At 51.0% G+C, this 18,799-nt stretch overlaps 1 protein-coding gene across 1 annotated transcript in view; it reads right to left on the bottom strand.

Moving 5' to 3' along the window:
* Positions 1-17,765, bottom strand: part of NKAIN1 (sodium/potassium transporting ATPase interacting 1) — a 207,473-nt gene extending 189,708 nt beyond the window's left edge. The window contains exon 1 of the mRNA XM_032802232.2: positions 17,390-17,765. Coding sequence (XP_032658123.1) covers positions 17,390-17,443 — 54 coding nt within the window. The 5' untranslated portion in view covers positions 17,444-17,765. The remainder of the gene's footprint in view (positions 1-17,389) is intronic.
* Positions 17,766-18,799: the final 1,034 nt, after the last annotated feature.

Raw genomic sequence — 18,799 nt, forward strand, 5'->3', positions numbered from 1 at the left:
TCCCCATCCCCCAGAGGCAGCTGAGTCTCCCTGCTGGGTGAAGCAATCACTGCAAGCGGCACTCCTGGAAATCACCTGCCGGTTTGCGAGAGGCGCTGCAGCGATCAATGCATAATAACCACCCCGGCTCTGGCTGGCGCCGGAGCCACTTTTCAAAGCTCATTAACTGCCCGTGCCCCTCTCGGCAGGTGACAGGGCACTGGGCTCAGTATGGAGTCGAAAGGAAGAGCACCTTCCAGTGAAACCCCCACAATCAGCACACTGAGCCCACTCCCAAACCAGGGCAGGCACCACACACTCAGTGTTTGCCAGCACATAGGGCGGGTAGGCACCACGCACTCGGTGTTCAACAGCACACAGGGCGGGCGGGCACCACGCACTCAGTGTTTGCCAGCACACAGGGCGGGTAGGCACCAAGCACGCACTCAGTGTTCGCCAGCACACAGGGCGGGTAGGCACCAAGCACTCGGCGTTCGCCAGCACACGGGGCGGCGGGCACCACGCACTCAGTGTTCGCCAGCACACAGGGCGGGTAGGCACCAAGCACTCGGCGTTCGCCAGCACACAGGGCGGGCGGGCCCCACACACTCAGTGTTCGCCAGCACACAGGGCGGGCGGGCACCACGCACTCGGTGTTTGTCAGCACACAGGGCAGGCGGGCACCACACACTCAGTGTTCGCCAGCACACAGGGCGGGTAGGCACCAAGCACTCGGCGTTCGCCAGCACACAGGGCGGGCGGGCCCCACACACTCAGTGTTCGCCAGCACACAGGGCGGGTAGGCACCACGCACTCGGTGTTTGCCAGCACACAGGGCAGACGGGCACCAACATGCCCAAGACTTGCACAGCAATGCAAGAGCTGAGAGTAAAACTCAATAATACAAATTCCCAGTCCCCTACTCCAACCTCCAGTCCATGCTCCCTCCCAGGGTCAGAGCCCAGGCATCCTGGCTCCTTCCCTAACTTGTAAACCACACTCTGCCCTGAGAGCTAGGCATCGATCCCCAGACACATAATTCCCAGTGCCTTATTCTAACCACTAGACCTCACTTCCTCCCAGAGTCAGGCACAGAACCCAGGAGTTCTGATCCTCCCCCCGTCTTCTACCCACTGACTAGTGTTTCTGCATGCACTAGTTGCGCAAAGGGGGAAAATTCTTTCTCTAGCATTGCAGAGCTCATTGACAATGCGCTTTCTCTGCTCAAATTGCCCCAATCAGGCCTCGCCTTGGGGGTTGCTTCTTATCTAGTTTTATTAAGCAGTAATTATCTCCTTCCTGGGAGTTTGTCAGGAGGCCGAGTTCAGAGTTGGTGAATATATAAAACGCAGAGGATACAGGCTAAGATGTTTATTGATCCACAAACCTTTTAGCTTCCGCTTTACTCCATGGCAAAACAAACAAACATGATTGCTGTTCTTCCATGCCAATAACTAATAAAACACATTTTTAATTTCTAAAACCCTTACACTTAACTTTCACAGCAGTGTAACGGTGTGTGGCCCCTCAGCCCTGCCACTTAAGGACCAAGAAATCAGAGCTGAAAAAACTACCAGGTGGAATGTAGATTCACAGATTTTAAAGTCAGAAGGAAGCATTTATGAACATCTTGTCATGACCACCTGCAGAGCACAGGCCAGAGAATGTAACCCAGGAATTTCTGCATCAAGCCCCATAACTTCTGTCTGAGTGGCAGCACGTCTTTAAGAAAAAAATGTTGTCTTGATTTAAAGAATTAAAGTTATGGAGAATCCATCCCATATTCCCATCGCTAGATAAACTGTGCTGGTGGTTAATTACCCGAGTTGTTACAAGTGGGCACCTTATTGCTCATCTGAATTTGTCTCACTTCAGCTTCCAGCCACTGGATCTTGTTCTGTCTTTTTCTGCCGTTTACCATCAGAATTTTTTTCCCACGTAAGATTTTGTAGACTGTGATCAAGTCACCTTTCAGCCTTCTGTTGGATAAACTTATTTGAGTGTCTCTAGTCTTTCATTATAAGGCAGGTTTGTCGAACCTCCAATCATTCTTTTGGCTCTTTTCTGTACTCTCTCCAATTTTCAACACCCTTTTTGAAACGAGGGCTTTAGAACTGAACACATAATCCATTGATGGTCTCCCTGTGCCATATACAGAGGTCATATCATCTCCCTGCTCCTATGTGATATTCCCCTGCTTTTATATCCCAGGATCACATTCACCCACTTCGCTACAGCATCACACTGGGAGCTCATGTTCACTTGGTGATCCACGGTTCAGAGTCACTGTTCTCCAGCATAGAGCCCCCCATTATGCATGTGTGGTCTTGCATTTGGCTGTGTTAATTTCTAAATACCCATCCGACCCAATGATCCAGATCAGCCTGTATAACTGACCTGTCCACATCAGTTACCACTCCACCAGTTTCTGTGTCATCTGCAAATTTTACCAGCACAGGTTTTGTAATTTCTTCCAGCTCATTCATAAAGATTTTGACTAGCAGTTGGCTGGGATCAGATCCCTGAGAACCCCTCTAGAAACACCCCCACTGGATAATGATTCCCCATTTCCCTCTCCCCTACTATTCTCACTACCTTCTCCCCTCTCACAGACACCGAAGTGTCTTGTCTGCTTTCCTCTGCTAACCTCTCCAGTGACCCCATCCCATTTCCTGATCTCCTGCCTCCCCCCCTCCTCTACTCTTCTTTTTAACCTTGTCCTCTGGCTCTTCCCCTCACAATACAAAACCCCCCTTTGGCCTCTCCAACTACTGCCCCATTTCCCTCTCCTCTCTGAACTCATTGAACACTGGCTGGAGCTCCTCCTGCCCGGTTCCCTCCTATACCCTCTCCAGTCCAGCTCTCACCCCCAGCCTACGCTGAAACCCTCTGCCAGTCGCTAATTACCTCTTTCCAGCTAAAGCCCAGAACCAGTGCTCCCAATCCTCACCTCCTTCTTGACCTGTCAGTTGCCTTTGACACAGTGGGCCATATCCTCCCTTGGCTTTCATGACTCCATCTTCTGGTGGTTCTCCCTCTCCCTCTCTACTGCTCCTTCGTTCTCCCTGGGAGAATCCTCCTCAGCCCCCTGCCAGCTTTCTTGGGTGGGGTTTCACAGGGCTGTGGCCTTGGTCCCTTCTCTTCTCTCTCCACCTTATCTCTGCATAATCTCATCCACAAGCACAAGCTCAACTCCCGGCTCACAGCTCTACCTCTCGCCTCCAGACCTGTCTCCTGCTGTCCAAACTAAAATCTCAGTCTGTCTTTGTCAGATCTGCTTGGGGGGGTCCAGCCACCAGCTCAAGCTCAACCTGGCTAAACCAGACCTCCTAATCTCCCCCGCCCCCCCACCAAGCCTTCCCTGCTACCTCCTTTCTCAGGCATTGTGGACAACAACATCATGCTGCTGCCTGGCACTCAGCCCCGCAGCCTGGGCATTACCTTCAACTCAGGCCCCTCTCTAGGTCCTCAGGGGCTGACTGCATGTCAAACTTGTCAATTCCTTCTGTATAACGTTTCTAAGATACGGCCTTTCCGACATCCACAGTTACAGTCCCATCCCAACGCCCATCATCTCGCAGCTCGAATGCAGCATCAATCTGTTCAGAGAGCTGCTGTGAAGTGTCCTGGCCTGTCGCTTTGACCACGTCACCCGTCTGTTTGCATTCTTCTCCGGGCAGTACCAGGTTTACAATGGCACCAATGGAGCCAGTCCCACACTCGGAAGGGGCCTCAGCAGCGCCATTGGTCCTAGCCACCCTGCTCTGCCTGCGCTCTGCCCTGAGACCCCGCTCCCGCTCAGCCTCTTCCCTCCAAGGCTCTGCTCCCTGCTCGCTCCTCTCCACCCCTTCCCCCTGGCGAGCAGCAGGCAGGGTCTCGGGGGTAAGAGGCTGAGCAGGGGTGAGGCCTCAGGGCATAGCATGGGCAGAGCTGGGGGGAAGCAGGGCCTCAGGGGGTAGTGAGGGGTGCAGGGCCTGGGGGCGGAGCTTGGCCTCAGGGGCGGAGCCTTGGGCAGAGCCTTGGGGCACAGCAGGACAGAGCAGGGCCTGGGGGCGGAGCTTGGTCTCAGCAGCGGAGCCTTGGGCAGAGCCTTGGGGCACAGCAGGACGGAGCAGGGCCTGGGGGCAGAGCTTGGTCTCAGGGGCAGAGCCTTGGGCAGAGCCTTGGGGCACAGCAGGGTGGAGCGGGGCCTGGGGGCGGAGCTTGGTTCAGGGGTGGAGCCTTGGGCAGAGCCTTGGGGCACAGCAGGACGGAGCAGGGCCTCGGGGCAGAGGAGGGGGCAGGGCCAGGGCCCACAGAGGTTAATCCAGCCCTGTCTCTGGGCGCCTCCTTCTCTCTCACATCAAAAACAAGCAGCTTGTTTTCCCTTTCAAGACCTTTCTAGATATATCCCTGCCCCACCTACCTGTTCTCATTCGCTACTGAGCTGTCAATTCCCGCCTCCAGCGCCCACGGACGTTTTCAAACTAGCGCTTTTCTGCTTTCGCCCAGACCACCTGTACCAGGGCGCTCTCTCGTACCGCTCTGCTGCCTCCTAGTGACCCACTGGGCGATTAGCTCACTGCAAAGTCTGGGCGGTTACTCAGCCCATCATCCCGCTCACTCACTCCGCAGCCCTTCTCCCGCTCCTGGAGCCGCAGCACTTTCCTCTCCGTGGCCTAGCCCTCCAGCCACGTCACACTGGCGTTCCCCCATTTCCGGGTATTACCAAAGTCTCCTTCGCAGTTGTCTCCAGCAGTCCCCAGATAGGCTCCTCTAGCAGGATAGGAACCTGGGCTTGCCCTCTACACCAGCCCAGGGACCCTTGCCTCTGCCCTTGCTGCTCCTTCCCTGGACTGCTTCCTACCCTGCCTGTTCCAGCCTGCTACTTCCACATCGCAGCCACACACATCCCCTGTTACCGGGTCCCTGGCTTCATAGCAGTCCTGCCTGTTTCTGCCCAGGTGAACTGCTTCCCCTGTTAAGCCTCATGGCATCCTAGCCTCCAGGCTACCTGGCCTCTCTTGCCTATATGAACCCCTCCAGGGCTAGTGTGGGGTGAGCACCCCATCACCACTGCCCCACACAGCAAGTCAGTGGCAGTGTGCGGAACTGAACCCAGGAGTCCTGACATTCTCATTCTTGCTCTATCCAGCACACAGCACTGGCTCCCTCCGGCACAGTGAACATGTTTTTCTTGCAAAGTCACTTGCTTAGAAATCGATCCCTGTCGCCAGGGAGTGGTGCGAGAACTGTTTGTCTAGTGAGGCTGGGAAGGTCTTTGGGTCCGGGACTGTCTCTGACTATGGGTCTGTGCAGTGCTTAGCATAGTAGGGACCTGACCTGTAGATCTGACTGCAATACAATAACCATAGCTGCTTCCCGAGTCCCTCGAAGAGTAGAATTTCCCCCCCACGTCACCAGCCTCCTACTTCATCCTGCACCCGCACCAGATTTAAACCCTGACATCCCCCAGAGCTACATACAATCGCAGTGGAGAGAGGAGATTCCTGGCTCCCCAGCGGCACAGAGCGCTCCGAGACCCTCAAGCCAGGGCAGCAGTAGGTAGAGAAACCCTATTTTGGGCCATTTTGAAAGGTTCCTTAATACTACATTGGTCTAAATGCTGCCTGGCTTCACAGAGGGAGGAGGCGAAAACGGTGTCAATAAAGCTGTCCAAAACAGAGTTCTTCTGGAGCATGCAGCATACGGGCAGGGGTGGGGTCCATATATTCATTCATACCTTCACAATTCCAGAGTAATGAGCCCTTACCAAACACATGTCAATAAAGCAGACCATCAAGTCATCTGCATATAAACAATGCATACCGAAATGTGTTTATATCTATCTATCCCCATACATCCCTATCTAGCATCTATCCCCATACACTCCTATCCCCATCCACCCCCTCTATCTATCTATTTATCTATCTCGCTATCCTCATCCATCCCCTCTATCTATTTATCTATCTATCTATCTATCCCCATCCACCCCCTCTATCTATTTATCTATCTCTCTATCCCCATCCACCCCCTCTATCTGTCTATCTATCCCCATCCATCCCCTCTATCTATCTATCTCTCTATCTATCCATCCACACACACTGTAGTCCTGTCTATATGGCCAGCCATGTGTCTTTTGTATGTTCTCTTGGGCACCGTAACCCCAACTGGGCTAATACCAATGACACTGGTAGCCCCTGCTGAAGTTAAGGGTCATTCTACATAACCCCTCCTTCCTCCTGCCCAGAATTTCCTGGGGAACCCCTCTTCTGAGCTGACCATGCCATCAATCTCTCCAGTCTACGTATGTGAGCTCTGCTTCCTGCCACCCCAGTGAACACAGCACAGAGACCTCTCAGCCCTTTGCAACATCTGGTCTCTGAATAACCTTGAACCTGCCTCATCCCCCAGTAGGGTGACCTCCTGATTTTATAAGGACAGTCCTGATTTTGGGGGCTTTTTCTTATATAGGCACCTATTACCCCCCACCTCCATCCCAATTTTTTTACACTTGCTATCTGGTCCCCCTATTCCCCAGCCCAGCTGAGAATGTGGCGTGGAGAATCTCGGGGCCATCTATCCATAATGCCATTTGTCAGCTCCCAACACAATTTCCATGGCAACAATGCAAATGTGAAAGCATTCCATAATCATTAGGAAGCGGAGCTGAGCAGTATAAACAGTGACTGCAGTAGATTACATGCCTATTATGAACAGTCGTGGCTTCTGAGCACTGGTAATTATACCTAATTGTGCATTTAATTGTGTAATTGAAAACCCACATATAGAGTTCAGCCTGGGCTTCTTCCCTGCCCCCCTCCAAAGTATGGGGAAAGGCAACCGGGGCAGAGCCTGAAGCCACAGGCCGGTGCTGGGCCTGGGCCTTTTTGCAACCATTCATGCCCTACAGTCGTGCACTGGCTGCTACAGAAACTGCTCACGAACCAAAGCTTCCTGGGGACGTGAGAAGAAGGTGGTCTGAGAAGCAGGTGGTCTCCCCCCTCCTGATGCGTCAGCCATAACTACACTGCAGGCCCTCACCGTTTGCCCAGCTGCCCAGGGCGGGGGGAGGCAGCTGACAATGACATTCCTCTGATCAGCTAGGTGTGGGGCGGGAGCATTGTCCAGCCCAGAGCTCGGCCCAGCGGGGGAGAGGCTGAGCCATGTGGCACCTGACGGAGCCTGAATCAGGAGTGAACTGGGTGCAGTTAGGGGGATGTGATAGCAAGCCAGGGGGAGTGGAAGCAGGATCAGGCCCGCAGAGAGGAAGAGGGAGCCCACAAGGGAAGATGGTCTGAGATGTACAGGGGTGTGAAGCGGCTGCTGGCTGGCATTGCTGGCAGACTAGGGGGGGCTGAGGATCCCAACAGGAGACACAAGTGAGGTGTAGGCCAGGGCAGCGCTGGGCACGGCCTCAAAGGAGAGTCTGAACTTGACAAAGTGGGAGGCCCAGAGGGCAGTGGCAGGGTCTGAGTGCTGGGCCAGAGAGATCATTTTGGACAGCAGGGCAGCGGAGAGATGTGGGTATCAGGGAGGGCAGAGAAGATTCACAGATGTACGGCCAGAAGGGACTATGCAACCATCCAGTCTGCCCTCCATATAGCCCAGGCCAGAGGGCTTCCCAGAGTTAACTGCTGTTTGAACAGGAGCAGAGCTTTAGAGAAACATCCAGTTGTGATTTTAAAATGGTCAGTGATAGAGAATCCACCACGACCTTGGCAAGTTGCTCCAATGGTTAATTACCCTCACTAGAAAAATGTAACCTTTAGCTCTAGCCTGAATCTGTCTAGCTTCTACTTGCACTGGCTCAAGCTATGCCGTCCTCTGCCGGACTGAAGAGCCCATCACCAAATATTTGTTCCCCATGAAGGTACTTACAGACTGTGGTCTCTGTGTTCAGCTAAATAGCTGGAGGCAGATTTTCTAATCCTTTCATCCTTCCATGGCTCTTCTCTGACCCTTCTCCCATTTATCACCAACCTTCTGGAGTCGTGGGCCCCAGAACTGGACACAGGATTTGAGCAGTGGTCACGCCAGAGCCCAATACAGAGGTAAAATAACCTCCCTAGCCCTGTGTGTGATTCCCCCGATTATACGCCCACTAGTCGCAGGAGTTGTTATAAACAGATAGTTAAGGGCTAATGTCTCTTTTACCTGTAAAGGGTTAACAAGCAGTGAACCTGCAACACCTGACCAGAGGACCAATCTGTTGTTCTCTCTGGGATCCGAGAGTGACCGGAGGTACTACAGGCTCTCTAATTTTCTATTCAAGTAGTAAGTGTAGTAGAAAGGCGGTTTAGTCTTTTTGATTGTTTTCTTTATTTGCAAATGTGTATTTGGCTGGAAGGAGTTTAAATGTGTATTTTGCTGAAAAGATTTTATTTTGTATTTGTGCTGGGGAGGAAGCTTCTCTCTAGTGTCTGTAAGCTGAAAGACCCTGTAATATTCCATCTTGAAATTACAGAGATTGTCTTTACTCTTTCTCTCTTTTATTAAAAGTTTTTCTCTTTAAAAGACCTGATTGATTTTTCCCCTTGGTAAGGCTCCAAGGAAACTGAGTCGGTACTCACCAGGGAATTTGTGGGAGAAAGGAAAAAGGAAGGGGTGGGGGAAGTGCATTCCCTCTTTGTTTTAGATTCACGGAGTTTGAATCAGTATCACCTCTTGGTGAGGGAAAAAGAAAACAGGGGGGAAGGGACATCCCTCTCTGTGTTGTGATTCAAGAAGTTTGAATCACGGTGATCTCCTAGTGTACCTGGGCGGGAAAGATCTGGGAGGAAGAAAGGAGGGGAAAGGGAAATGGTTTATTCCCCTTTGTTGTGAGACTCAAGGAATTTGGGTCTTGGGGTCCCCAGGGAAGGTTTCTGGGGGGACCAGAGTGCCCCAAAACACTATACTTTTGAGTGGTGGCAGCCTATCAGATCTAAGACGGTAATTAAGCTTAGAGGAATTCATGTTGGTACCCCATTTTTTTGGATTCTAAGGTTCAGAGTGGGGATAGAATATCATTACAGGAGTCCTTAGGAGAGGTGACAGCAATGGAAGCAGGAAGCACTTACAGACTGGGCAGGGTCAGGCGTCAGGAATAGGGTGACCAAATTTTATAGAGACAATCCCAATTTTTGGGTCTTTTTCTTATATAGGCTCCTATTACCCCCCACCCCCATCTCGATTTACACATTTGCTGTCTGGTCCCCCCAGTCAGGTGAGAGGGGACTGGCTGGGTTATTACACGTGAGGGAGGAAGAAGTGATGAGGCTTCTCCCACCCAGAGACGTAGGGCACCTCTGTTTCATGAGCCACCCCCGGAGTCCCCGCTCTCAGTGGGCCGCATCCTCCTACCAGCCCAGTGACGGCTCTGCAGGCCTAGTCACAGCGCATCGTGTGCCAGACACGCTGCCTCTGCTACCCGCTCTCTGGGGAGCTGGGCACACAAAAGCAGCAGCCCTCCCACGCCAGCCTCTGCCTGAGCAGTCAGGAGGTATGGCCCATCTAATCCTCTCTCCTGCCCCCATCCACGCAAGGGCAGGAGCAGAAGGAATCGAGGAACGAAGGCCCAGCCCACAGACTGCTCACCATGCAGATTATATACTGGAACGGGGCCAAAGAGGCCTTCCCAATGGAGCTAGTTCATGAGCCGCAAGAGCTCACCGAGCCCCGTCGCAACCAGTGATTGACATGTGACACACTAGCATCAAGACAGGTTCCAGGGCCTGGCCAGGAGGGGGAGGGGTCTGGCTGGGGAGATTTCTTTCTGTCCAGCTAAAAAAGAAACTAAGACAAAGGAAACGCTGGATCCAGACAACACCGAGGGGCTGCCACAAACTGGCAAGGAAAGAGCACATCCTGCCTGCCTCCACTCAGCCAGCTGCACCCATGGCACTCACAGCAGCTGTGCTGCAGGCCCTTATCAGGGACACGCTTTGCATCTCATGGGGCCATTTGCCCCTGGGCATGGCAGGTGTCAAGCGCAGCCGTGCTGAGCTGCCCAGGAAGAACACTGTGCTTTGTGACCCCCGGAAATCCCCGCACCTTACAGCCTGTGCTCCAGCTGTGCCTTGTGCAGCACTATGAATAGCACATCTCACTGCAGCCAGACTCTCTCCAGCTAGAAGCAGCAGATCCTAGAGTACGCTGGGCACTGGCCAAGGAGTCAAGAGACAGGGGTTCCTTCTCACCTCTGTCTTCACTTCCTATTTAAAGGTTCATCTCTTTGGGGCAGGGAATGTCTCTCACTGTGTGTGTGTGTGTGTGTATAGCATGCTGCACAAAGGGGCCACTGGTTGCTATGGTAATGCAATTAATAATCATTTATTTTACGGATCGGACTATTTGAGCACCTGCTAGATTAATAGACTGGCATTGGGAGGTCATTAGAAGGCTGCTTGCGTAGTGTTTTTCTGCTCTGGTGGGGTGGGTGGGATAGGGACAGTGGCTGCAGTGAGTATCACAGACTAAGAGACAGCATGGCTTGCGGGTACCTGGAGTATTCTCAGACTGCATCACCTGGCACTGCAGGCTGGGAGTGGTGTGCCCCTGGCCACGCTTCCTCATTAGCAACGAAGGTCTGATTAGCTCTGTTCCATTGGTCCAAATCAGGGGCCCCATCTGCTCTCACGCTATTTTTACTCCCATAGATCTCCGTTGACTCTGGTGGAGTTATCACTGATTTGCATGAGATCAGAATCGGGCCCTAAGGACATCCCTTGGGGGCCCTCAGTTGTGGGTGGGTTCAAAAAAGTACCAGCTGATTGTGGCTGCAGTCTGCAGACCTTGCTGGTATCAATCTGAGCAGGAAGTAACTTGGCCCAGGCACCCTCCAGGGAATGGAACTGCTGCTCTGGACACAGTGATTGTATTGCACTCGTCCCTGCAGCGTCTGGCCCTAGGACTTGGGGGCTGCCTGTTCTATCTGGTCCTACAGCTAACAATCTGGTCCTCAAATGCGCTTTGCATGGCAAAGGAACTGATACTTCTAAAGCAAAAAAATGCTGCATACTCCACTCACCTGAGGCTGGGGACTGGATGGAGTGACCCAGCCGGAATGGGGCAAGAGCTTTCAAAATACTGCCTGAGTTTAGACTTTTTCCAGGAACAACTAATAGAATTTCCCTGAGCTATTAGATCTACTAGCCAGACTGGTCAGACCACTGATCTATGCAGGAGCCCTGATCCTAGAAATTAGAGAAAGAAAAGATGTGTTCCTGATGGCCTCAGAGCTTCAGTGACTTCACTGGGGTGCACAAGGACTGCATCCTGCCTCCAGCAATGGTGATACTTCAAGAGATGATGAAAACTCTCATCTCACATACTTGGCCAAGCACAGATCGCAGCACATGGGCAAGCGGAAAAGCACTTGGGACCACTGTGACGAGGACAGACCTGGAGGGGTGAAATTCAATTCCTTTGGCTCAGCTGGCAGATCTGCCAATGTTTGTAAAAGTTCATCACGATGGTAACATTTCCCAGCTACGGCACTGGACTCAACGATATTCAATTCGGGTATGAGAGGGAAAGCGATGGAACTCTTCCTAAACTCCACCCACAATCCCAAACTCCCGCCCACAGTCCCCAGCTCTGCCCACAACTCCAGCTGGCCTGAAGGCTGATCAACGGGGTGTTGACACTCAGTCATCACCAGTAGGCTTTAATCAACATTCTCCATTGCCATGGCTAAGGAGCATCCACACCCAGCAGAGCCACTGTCTGTGTGAGCAGATGCATGCAGAGAACACAGCATCAAGGCAGGTTGCACAGACTTTCTTTTCATTCGCAAGGGCTAGCAACTTCTTTTTTCTTTAAAGTCAGTTTAAATTCTAAGTCTGGTCTGATGAGCAACAAAGAACCAGAAAACCTGCCCCGCCCCCCCCCCGGAGTGAATTCAGCATTGCAGCTGCATCGAGAAGTATCACTCATTTCATAGACCCTTGTTCTTGAGTCATTTTGGGCCAACATCCAAACAAGTTTTGATTTCATTACACTCATCATGATCTGAACGGTCTCGAGCCAGACCCCTCCAGCCACATCTCCTCTCCAGCCCAAACAACTATTACGTATTTTACTCTTAACAGTCTGCTTTTTTGCCCTTCTGTCTTTTATTTAAAATTTCCCTCTACATGATAAAGCCTGGCACTTTTCACCTCTAGATCTCGTAGTGATTTACAGAGGTGGGGGAGTGTCATTAATTGCTTCGCAGTGACAGGAAGAAAGGGAATGGACCTTTACCCAAGGTTACACAGCAAGTGAGCGGCAGAGCTAGGCACAGACCCAAGTCCTAACTCCAGCTGTTGTGTCACCTCCCCTGAATCTCAGTGCCTCTCTGCCCTGGGTAACTGTTCCCGTTCAGTAAATAGCTTCAGAACAGTTTTCAAAAGTGACCTCTCATTTGGGGTGCCTGTTTCTTCTGCATCCAACTTGAGACCCTGCAGCCTGCTTTTCAGCCTGCTTTTCAGAGGTGTTAGGCATCCACAGCTCCCAGTGACTTCAACTGTGCAAGTCACTTCACCTGTCTGGGCTTCAGTTTCCCCATCTGCAAAATAGGCCTAATAAACTTTATAAAGTGCTTTGATATGCCTGGATGGAAGATGCTACATAGCAGATGTTGGGACGTCCCATTGTCAGAGAGCTGGCTACACTGCAGCTGGGAGTTGTGATTCCCAGCCCAAGTAGACGGACTTGTGCTGCCTCACAAGCAATTCTTTCTTTCACGCTCTCAGATCAAATGTCCATGCCTAGTTCCCAGGGAACAGCTGTACCCCAAGAACTGGCTCTTAGTAGAAGGAAGGCAGAGAACAAGCCCTGTTGCTGCTTGCAACAGCTCCACATGAAAAAGCTGCATGCCACAAAACTAATAACAATACAGCATTTCTTCCAAGACTGTCTCCTGCCCGCATGCTGAAGGGAAAGAACTTGTAAGACTAGGTATGACAGCGTCACCTGGTGACCTCTGCCATCCCAGGCATCCAGGGACAAAGCCGGGCAATCAGCCTGGGCGAATGCTTCCAGGGCATGGCCTCTCCCCCAGCACACAGTATCTCCTCATGCAACCAGACAAGACGCATGCATCGGGTCTCACCCGCCTCACCCCCAATGCCTCCACTGACAAAATGCTGCGCTTTAGACCTCTGGTGATTAGTTAGATGGTTTAATCAAATGGAAAGTCCAATTCTCCCGTGTCATTTTGGAAAGTGGAAAGTCAGGTAAAAACTCTCGTCTAATTACAGTAACAACAACACGTATGTTACCATAGCGATACTAAAATCAGTTACAGAGTAAGATTTAAATAATAGCAACAATGAGTCATAGAGTTTAAGACCAGCGGGCACCACCAGAACATTTCTCTGACCTCCTGCATATCACAAGCCATGAGCACCAAACCCGACCCACTGAAACAAGCAGGGGTTAAAACACCTTAGGGGAGGATTAATATCATACACAAAATAAAACCCAGACTGGGGCACCTAAGAGGGAATTCAGATGGGCCACATATTTCATTACTTAAAAAATGAAATGCACAAGCCACTCATCATCCTCCGGTCACTCTTGAGTGTATTTTCAATCCCAGTGCCCCTCCTTTCACCTGCAAGCACCGATCACCACTGTGTCTATCCAGGTGCTCACAGAACCACTGCCTCTGAGCATCTCCTAAACATTAGTGAGCTGAGTCCCGCCACAGCCCCAGGGAGCTGACCTCTCAAATATTTCCCAGGAAGTCACTTCTTCCCTGTCCAGCTCTGCACAAATCTAGCACCCCCTAGAAATTAGAGACAACAAAAATCAAGACTCAAGGAGCTGGAATTACAGAAAGAGCTACCTGTGAGGCAGGAAGGCATCCAGCAGCATTGTGAGCTTCCTGCCTTTGTCACCATCCCGGGCAGGTTGAGAGGTAGGATGGAATTGTTAGCTCCTTTTTATACATGGAGAACGGAGGCCCAGAGCCCGGGTGTACAATGGGATTTGCAGTCTGATGTTAGCATGTGCTAGCTAACACGTGCTTTCAAAGTCTATACCAAATACACTGCCCTTAACCCAAGCTAAATGGGCAGAGGTAAAGCCCCCGAGGCAGCCACACCTTTAAACCTTAGCCAGGACAAGGCCAGAATGGGTAAGTGATTTGACCTTGCCACAGACTTCCTGAGTCAGCAGAGTCAAGAATTGAACCCAGCTTTCTGTTCAGAGCCTTATCCACAAGGCCAGCCAATCCTCCCTCCTCTCTGGCTGCTGCCTCTTCCGCTTTGCCGGCTTGGTCTTTCTTTGTGAGCTCATATTTGGGGCTGGGGCACCCTGTGTATGGACAGTCCCTTCCCGAGGGGCTCGTACCCAAATCTTCAGCACATAGATCATTTCTGTCACCCCTGCAATCTGACACTTGCCATTGGTTTTGCTCCACCCCCTTCAGCAGCAGGGGGGGCAGCCATCCAATCCATGATTAGTATTTATTAGATGTATTACAGTAGCACCTAGGAGCCCGAGTCCTGGACTAGGACCCCATGGTGCTAGGTGCTGTACAAACGGTCCATCTTTGACACTGGGCCAACCAGAGCAGCAGTATGATCGTAACACAATGAGGCGGTTCAGTTTCCCATGCCCCCTTGTGAACTGGGCGAATGGAAACCTCAGTGTGGTGAGGAGCATCTCAGTAATGGGGGGCAAGGAGAGGAAACCTTGCTTGGTTTCCTCCCTCTCCCCCTCTTGCTCAGGCTCTCCGTCGCCTCCACATTCCCGTCACCCTTAGCCACAGGAGGGAAGAGCCGCCACATCAGGGGGCCACCTCGCTTTTTGCTTTCATCTCCAATTCCCCCTTCTCTCGAGACCTTTTAATAACGAACAAACACGGTCAGATAATTAGCGACGAGGTCGGGCACCCGCCAGCAGCATGCGCACGTGGCTCGCCCCTCCCCCCTGCACTCTCGGGTCCTATCAAGTAAAGCCCCAGTCTGAACTGCCAGAACCAAAACCCAACGGACTCCCTTTTGCAAAACCAAACCCAGCTGCGCTTTACCAACCACATCACCAGTCCAGCTACCGGGCAGCAAAGCTCCCAGCGCCTCCCATGACATTAATTAGCCTGTTTCCTATGGAAACTCCAGCTGATTCCTGATCTGTGTGCTGAGGATCTGTTGCTCATACCTTACAGGGGCCTTCCCGCAGCAAACAGCTCCGCACTGGGGCTGAGACGACATTTCCCCCGCAGGCCATAGGGGTATTTCACCTTCCTCCAGAGCACTGCGTAAGGGCCAGCTGAGTGTATCTACACAATTTTAACTTAGGTGGAGGCTGGGCTCACAACAGGAGCTGGGCCAGAGGATGTCTCTACGGGCCAGAGGCCTCCAGCAATGGACCTTGGTGATGGCCATTGGTGGAATTCAGCCCTTCCCAGCTCCTTCTCAGAGATCTTAAATCAACCACATTAAGGTCTCAACAGAGACCATACAGTTAATAACTGTCACCCGCTGTCCTTAGCTCACCCTACTGTTCCTGAATTCTGCATCTCAGAAAGATAAGTCCCTGTTCGGGGCCTTCCCCTGGGATCAGTTTTAAAACCACGTATCATCAAGGTACGTGACAACGCCTTTCCAAACCATCCTGGTCCTGGTTAAAATACATACGATGGGTCTCTTCAATTACCCAATAAACAACAGAGGTTGGTTGAGAGCCTGTTTGGTCAGTGGGGTAAATCTCTATTGTAGGGTTCCTTCTAAGGGATGGATGATTTTTCACCTCAAACCATTGGGAGATACCTGGTTTCACTGCAGCAGCATTGGGACACACTCTAAGTACATCTACTGGAAACCTTGGCCCAAGTTTGGCCAGCATAAAGTATTACTGTGCAGACATAGCAGCATCTTTTCCAACTCTAGGAGCTCAGATGGATTCCTTCTCCCCTCTAAAATGAATAGCCTTTTCTCCCTTTAGTGACCTGTTAGATTTGACCCTAAAACAAACACCAGCAATGCTCTTTTGGAGCCCTGGCTGTTTGAAAAGGGGACTGACCCCAGCAAAGAGAGAATATCCAGGTGGGTATTTTGTACTCTTGTCACCATCACACACAGACATTCACGCACAATTTTTCTAATGAACATTCCCAAATGTAGGCAAATCAGAGATCAAGAGTTTGCAGAACACAATGCCATCAGGGAGGAAGTTTCATGGCCCGAGAAAGAAAAGGTGGTTTCTAAAGGAAATGACAGAACTTTAGTGGAGCATCGCTGGTAAGTTCCACTCTAATGAGAATCCTTTTCTGGCTTACAGTGTGTCACAGAGCATTGCACACAATACCCAGGTAAGCCTCCCAGACAGTCACCAGCTATTAGACATCATTGTTACATGATTCACTTTCATGTTTCCCATAACCCACCATGAAGACATTGGCTTCCCCGTATATTTTAAAATTCATTAACTGCTTCAGTGTCTATTGCACAGCCCTTGGGATGAAAAACTAATAATGCAATAAGACTGTTAATGTAACCTCACAACATTGCTGTCATGGATATATATTTGTTACGTTGCCTTTGTAAACAATGCTTTGTATTGACCAGACCTAATGCAAGCATGATATTAGGCATCTCATAAAATTCCTGCTGTGATCAACAGCAATGTTGCAGGCAGATTGGCCAAAATCTCTGGAATTTCCCCATTTTCCTAGCTCTGGGGAAGTCTCTGTTAATCCCAGGATTGCCACAGAGGTGCTCCAAATTCTAAGGTGTTTTTCTTCATTTGAGTTTCCCATCTGTCCAGGAAACTGCCTGGATAATTAATTATTACCTTCCTGAGTCTCCTTTCAACAGAAACCCACCTGATATCTCACATACTTGCCTAAGCTGGCCCCTGATACCGTACCACTGTCACCAGGCTGATTAAGATTGATCTGCACAGGGTGAAAAGCACAACACACAATTATTGCAAATATCAACAATCCTATTAAAATGAGATCTGTTTATTTGCTCTCTGGCTGGCTCCAGAACATGTGCCTCCCAAAACTACCTGCCACTCTGTGCAGTCAGATTGATCCCATCAGCAGGCAAGAGAGTTCACAAAGTATTAGTTTAAGTTTTGCTACTGTCATTTTCTTGGCACGTAAAAAGAAGAGATTCTGAGCATGGAAGACTGGGACCCAAAGCCTCCGTGAAATGTAGGCAAAGGGGCCAGATTTCAGTTCCAAACAAAGATCCCAGCTGCTCCAAACTGACTCCAAGGCACTCACCCCACAATATAGAAAACTGCTTCAGAGATGTTTCCATCTGCAACTCCCGAGCGCCTTTGATTTGGGGTGGGGGAAGAGGGTCACATTTTTTGGGTCCTATGTAACCCTCCCTAGCCTGGCCTGACAGCAAGGTCACGTCCCAGACAGAGTGGTTAATAATGCTAGTGCACAGCTAGTCACAAAGCACAACAGAGCATGAGGAACAGGCACAAACCCTTGTCTTACCAGCTGAAGGCAGCAGAATCCAACCAGCGTGCATCGCCCATTGCATTTCCCCATGGTTTCCTGGCTGGAGCCTTGTATTTTCCCCACACTGGATGAGCGCTATCTTCCTCCAGCTTCAGCAAGCCTCCCTTTGCCAATAAAAATACCCCTCAGAGAGCATCAGGAGGAAACCCGCAGCATGCCTCGGTCTCCAGCCCTCTGCCAGACCCAGCACTTTCTTCACAGCAGCACTCCTGGCTTTTGCATGCTGCCAGGATAGCCTAGAAACAGGAGCGGTTCAGGAAGGGGCATTTTTGTCTCCCCCACCGCTTCCTTCTACAGCTCTGTCTGGACTTGCCACATTTCCAAGACGCAGGGACAACAGCGGATGATCAGATGTTGCCATCCATCTCCCAGGAGCTGCTCTGCGATGGCTGAGACAGGCAGAGAGAGGAGCGAGGTGGGGAGGGGGGACGGGGAAAGCTCCCTTTGCTTTGCACAATTTTGCATGGAAGACTGGCTTGGAGCTCTCAAGCCCCTTCTATTGTTCCCCCCACCCCCCGACAGAACCAGGATTTGGGCCCCTAGGGAGAGGGAAAGAAAGGGAAGGGCAAAAAACTGAAGAGATCTTGGAAAAGGCAGGAGAGCCAGAGGAGGAAGCCAGGCTCAGAGCTGTATTAACAATCAAAGCTGGGGAAATAATACATTAAAGCAGCTTTCCCTCTAGGACCACGTGGCTCTGGCTTGTCTCAGGGCGTGGAGAGCCCAGACCAGAGTTCTGCACTCTGCACCTGAATGGATTTTTTCCTCTTCTTCTTCATTCTGTGTAACAAAAGCTCTGCTTGCCTTGAACTTCAGCCCTGTCTGCATCTGGGGGGCTGGGCTACGAAAGAAATGCATGGTGTGGATATGAGGTTTTGTTTGTTTGTTTATCTCACTTTGTATTTTTAAGTGCAGATCCCCAGTCACGGGATGAATCCTGGGTCCAGCTGGCGCAATTGGAAAGAAGGAAATTTATTAAGACCAAAGATTTCCCAAAGCAGCCACTCGTTTTTGTGTGAGAGGCTTTCTGGATGTCGCAAATCAGGCACTCAGAATCAGCAATTGATTTTTGAAAATGTAGCTCTGAATGTCTCATTGAAAAACGGGGCAGTGAGATCAGAATCCTTCATTACTAAGAGAAGGCCTCAGTCTGATCTCAAACTGGGGTAAAGCAGGAGCAACCCCCCTGAGGGCAATGGATTTCCACTGGTGTAAACACGAGGAGAAGCTTGCCCAGAGACTTTTAAAATTGCCTCAAACATCATCTAGAATGAAGGATTCTGCCGCCATATACTGAGAGCCCTGGGGCAGGACTGTCTGGTCAGTTTCAGGAGCTGGATTTATTTGATAAGGAGGTGCAGACCAAATAGATTGTTAGTGCTATGAGCA

The sequence above is a fragment of the Chelonoidis abingdonii genome, chromosome 25 (assembly GCF_003597395.2).
Source record: "Chelonoidis abingdonii isolate Lonesome George chromosome 25, CheloAbing_2.0, whole genome shotgun sequence".
In the NCBI taxonomy this organism is placed as follows: Eukaryota; Metazoa; Chordata; order Testudines; family Testudinidae; genus Chelonoidis; species Chelonoidis abingdonii.